Source organism: Ipomoea triloba, chromosome 13 (genome assembly GCF_003576645.1).
Source record: "Ipomoea triloba cultivar NCNSP0323 chromosome 13, ASM357664v1".
Lineage (NCBI taxonomy): Eukaryota > Viridiplantae > Streptophyta > Magnoliopsida > Solanales > Convolvulaceae > Ipomoea > Ipomoea triloba.
Window position 1 is genome coordinate 23,477,020 of NC_044928.1, and position 3,663 is coordinate 23,480,682.

At 35.8% G+C, this 3,663-nt stretch overlaps 1 protein-coding gene across 4 annotated transcripts in view; it reads right to left on the minus strand.

Moving 5' to 3' along the window:
- Nucleotides 1–2,838, minus strand: part of LOC116002605 (guanine nucleotide-binding protein-like NSN1) — a 5,334-nt gene extending 2,496 nt beyond the window's left edge. Inside the window, exons 1-6 of one of the 4 annotated variants that reach the window (XM_031242773.1) lie at nucleotides 2,597–2,838; nucleotides 1,987–2,044; nucleotides 1,624–1,874; nucleotides 946–1,078; nucleotides 664–837; nucleotides 35–249 (exon numbers count right to left, since the gene is read on the minus strand). In XM_031242773.1, coding sequence (XP_031098633.1) covers nucleotides 35–249; nucleotides 664–837; nucleotides 946–1,078; nucleotides 1,624–1,874; nucleotides 1,987–2,005 — 792 coding nt within the window. In that variant the 5' untranslated portion in view covers nucleotides 2,006–2,044; nucleotides 2,597–2,838. Of the gene's footprint in view, nucleotides 1–34; nucleotides 250–663; nucleotides 838–945; nucleotides 1,079–1,623; nucleotides 1,875–1,986; nucleotides 2,127–2,596 lie in introns of all 4 variants that reach the window. The other 3 variants (XM_031242770.1, XM_031242771.1, XM_031242772.1) reach the window with 3 other exon arrangements.
- Nucleotides 2,839–3,663: the final 825 nt, after the last annotated feature.

A 3,663-nucleotide genomic window follows, 5' to 3' on the forward strand; every position in this document is an offset into this window, starting at 1 on the left:
CCCCCCCCCCCCCCCAAAAAAAATCTTTAAATACCTCATGGCTTCTTGAGTAATTTTTCAGCAATTTTATAAGAGTTTCAGCACCAAGACAATCACTTGTCTGCAAAAGATTGCTGGTCTTTCCAGCCTTTGAAGATTTCCAACTCAAGTTTGACTTCTGCTCTTGAGTGTTACATTTAAAAGCAACTGTTGGTAATTCCTCTCGAAGATACTTGAGCCACTTTTCAACAGCTTCCCTTGGGACTAGATCTGAAATGGAAAGAAGATAGCTTTAGCCATAAAAAGTAAGCAAAATACAATCATACAACAAAATACCACACTAAGTCTCTATACTATACATTTGATAGATGGTTCACTCCAATCTTTACATAGTCAAGCAAAGAAACACCATTCTATTCAAAGCCTACCATAACTCAGAATCTCAGATATTTGTCAACTCTAAATATCTAGTAGATTATATTATATTGTATATAAATATAAAGAAATTTAACCTATTATACCCTTATTGCAAATTTTATTAATGGCTTGAGATTATTGGTCCAGCTAAAGATGACATCATTAAGAATTAAACATATAAATATAACTTGAACCACCTGTCTGAGATCACAACCTCAAATGAACAAATTATGAGTCTGAAGAAAACAACTAGAAGAAAATGTATACCAATTTTATTAAGGAGCAAGACAAGATGTTTGTCATGTCCTGATCTCATAACCATCTTTTCCATGTCAATGCAACGAGTACCAAGTGGATCTCTGGCATCGAGGACTTCCAAAATGACATCAGAAGCTTCAATAACTTTGACTAATTCCTTGTAGAAAGCCCGATCTGAGTTATCTGCATTATTCCAATGAGAAGGCAAAAACAGAACCAACCAAGCGTGAGGTGGCAAAACAAACACACAAGTAGCCACAAAGAGACAGTGTAGAAAACTTTCCAACATACCATGCTTTTTACCAACAGCTGCAAAACCATCATCAATAATTTCCCCAACAAACTTTTGCTCTTTCATAGAAGCCATGTCTGCTAGTTTTGACAAATCATCATCTTCAAGGAGCCCCAACTTTCTCTTCTTAGCCTGGAAAAGCAATTAAAGACATCTATAAATTGACAGCAGAATAGGAGAACAAAATTTATACTATAGATGAGAAAGGGAGACTAAGATAACAAAATAACAAGCACCCTAGTTGGGGGAAGAATTCAAAACGCTAATCTCAAACAAGAAACTAGGGAACAGGCCCTGTGTCCCAAACTTGTTCCTATTTACTCAGGGGATCATTTACAGTCCCATACTCAGCCAATCCTATAGAAAATGCCTCTAATCCAGTTCTACAACTGTTGCAAGACTATTAAAAGCTAGTAGGTTATAGATATTAAGGTGGCATGTGACGTTAATGGAATTTTTCTGTTATTGGTTTAAAACCCCATAAAGTTCACTTTATGGGTTCAATCGCTACAACAATCATCTATTATACAACCAATATAAAATTAAAAATATGGCAAAATTTCTCATTTTATTGACCCCTAAATTGCCATTTAAGCTTCCAACTCTATCGGAAAAGTGTGTAACATAAATCAAATATAAGAGCAAGTCTCCAAGAGATATGATAGTATAATTGGTACCCTCTCTTTGCGGGCAGCTTTCTTCTGCTCAAGTTCCTCAAGGGCTCGATTACGACGATCTTCGAGAGCCTTGAGCTCCTGTTCCTTGAAAGGCCATTCATTGGGGATACCAGGGTCCTTCTCAACCTTCTTGCGGTGGAGACCCGACTTCGCCGCCTTCTTGGCCTCCTTGGATTTCTTCTTGTGGTGCTCCTTCACCTTCCTTATGACCTTGTACTTGTTCTTCAGCGATACTCTCTTGCTCTTGCTCTCTGCATCCAAGGCAAGAATCCCAAAATATTTCTTAAAGCAAAGTCTATGTCTATCAAGGCAACAGATAATCGAATCCAAATTAAAGAAATAAACGGAATGTAGATAGCTTACTTTTGCTCTTCTTAACCATCTTCGTTTATTGAAGGAGAGAGCTGGGAAGTGCTGAATGCTGTCTGCCGAATTAGGGTTGCAAAAGTATGCTCAATATAAGATATCACAATCACTAGAAATACATTTAGACTATTAATAGCCTGTTGCAAAATATAAACATAAACTATGTAATTAATACATATATCACAATAAACATATAACCTTAATAATATACTTCATGTATGAAGTCTGTAAGACATTATCACAATAAACATAAGGTTACTTGAATCTCTATAATGTTGTTTTACACTTTCTACAAGGGGTTGAAAATTCATGCAACAATAATAGCGTACAGGCATTAAAACATTGATTAAGCAAAGGATTTAGTGATTCAAATCATTATACTTCTAGAATTAAGCTCATTCACTAGGACTAGGAGGGACGCATCAATATAAGAACGTTGCAAACTCTTTCCTAACCATCTACCAACTATAGCAATTTCAAGGGCATATAATGAACTAGAGAATCATAGATGCAGCAAGATTTTAGCACATAATTTCATAATATAGCATTTATGTGTAAAATCAAATAACAGAATGAATCAATGAATAAATAGAACAAACACTCTTACCTCGGCTTGCTCAACCGCTCATCTATCGAGATGCGTTGCTATCGCACACAGCAATCATTCGCCGAGTGGCCAAGTGGCCGAGTGTGTTTGTGTGTGAGCAGGACTGCCGGAGGGGAGAGGTACGGCTGTGTGATGGTGTTTGTGCTGTGAGCTGAACTGCCGGAGGAGACGAGTGACTGGAACGTGAGAGGGGCTACGTTGAGAGGAGTTTGAGAGTCAGTTTAGGTTTTAGGGTTTTGGAAGTTCTATAGAATATTATTTTTTTTTTTTAAAGAATATTATTACGGAGTATTATTGTTGTTGTTGCTGTTGTTATATGAAAAATGCTTTTTACTTGTTTTAAAGTTTTCTTACCTAGTCAATAATGTTATATATATATATATATATATATATATATATATATGTTCTTAATCAGGTGAGAACCATGTCTCAGGTGAGAACGTGAGGACAAATCCAAACCATTGATCTAGCAGATCTAACGGTTGAAATAAACAAAATTTTATAATATTTATGAAAATGACCCCGCTCATTTTAAAAGTTTATAATATTTATGAAAATGACCCCGCTCATTTTTTACTTGAACTTTACAAAAAAAATTTAATTAGACCCTTAAACTTCAAAAAAATGTAATTAAATACTCAAAATTATCATTTTACTGCATCTAAACCCAATAACTGGTAATTTACTTGAAATAACCAGTCAACAAGATTTCGGCGACAATTCCGACAATAATTCTAACGATATTCCGACAATAATTCTAACGATAAAAATTTTTCGATAACTCTCTAAATTAAAATTTAAAAAAATCTGGCAACCGCGTGACCAGTTGTCTTCTTCACTAGAGAAGACGAGGTCGCATTCTCCGGTGGAGAAGACGACCTTTTGGTTGCCTCCTCGACTAGAGAAGGCGACGGGTCGGTCGTCCATTGTCTTCTTCGGTAGAGAAGTCCGGAAAATTGTGCTGGCAATTTTTTATATGGGTGAAATAGTGGTCAACAACTAGAATTTTACCGGTAAATCATATTTAATTGACACATTTTAACAAGTTTGAGTGTTTAGTTGCACTT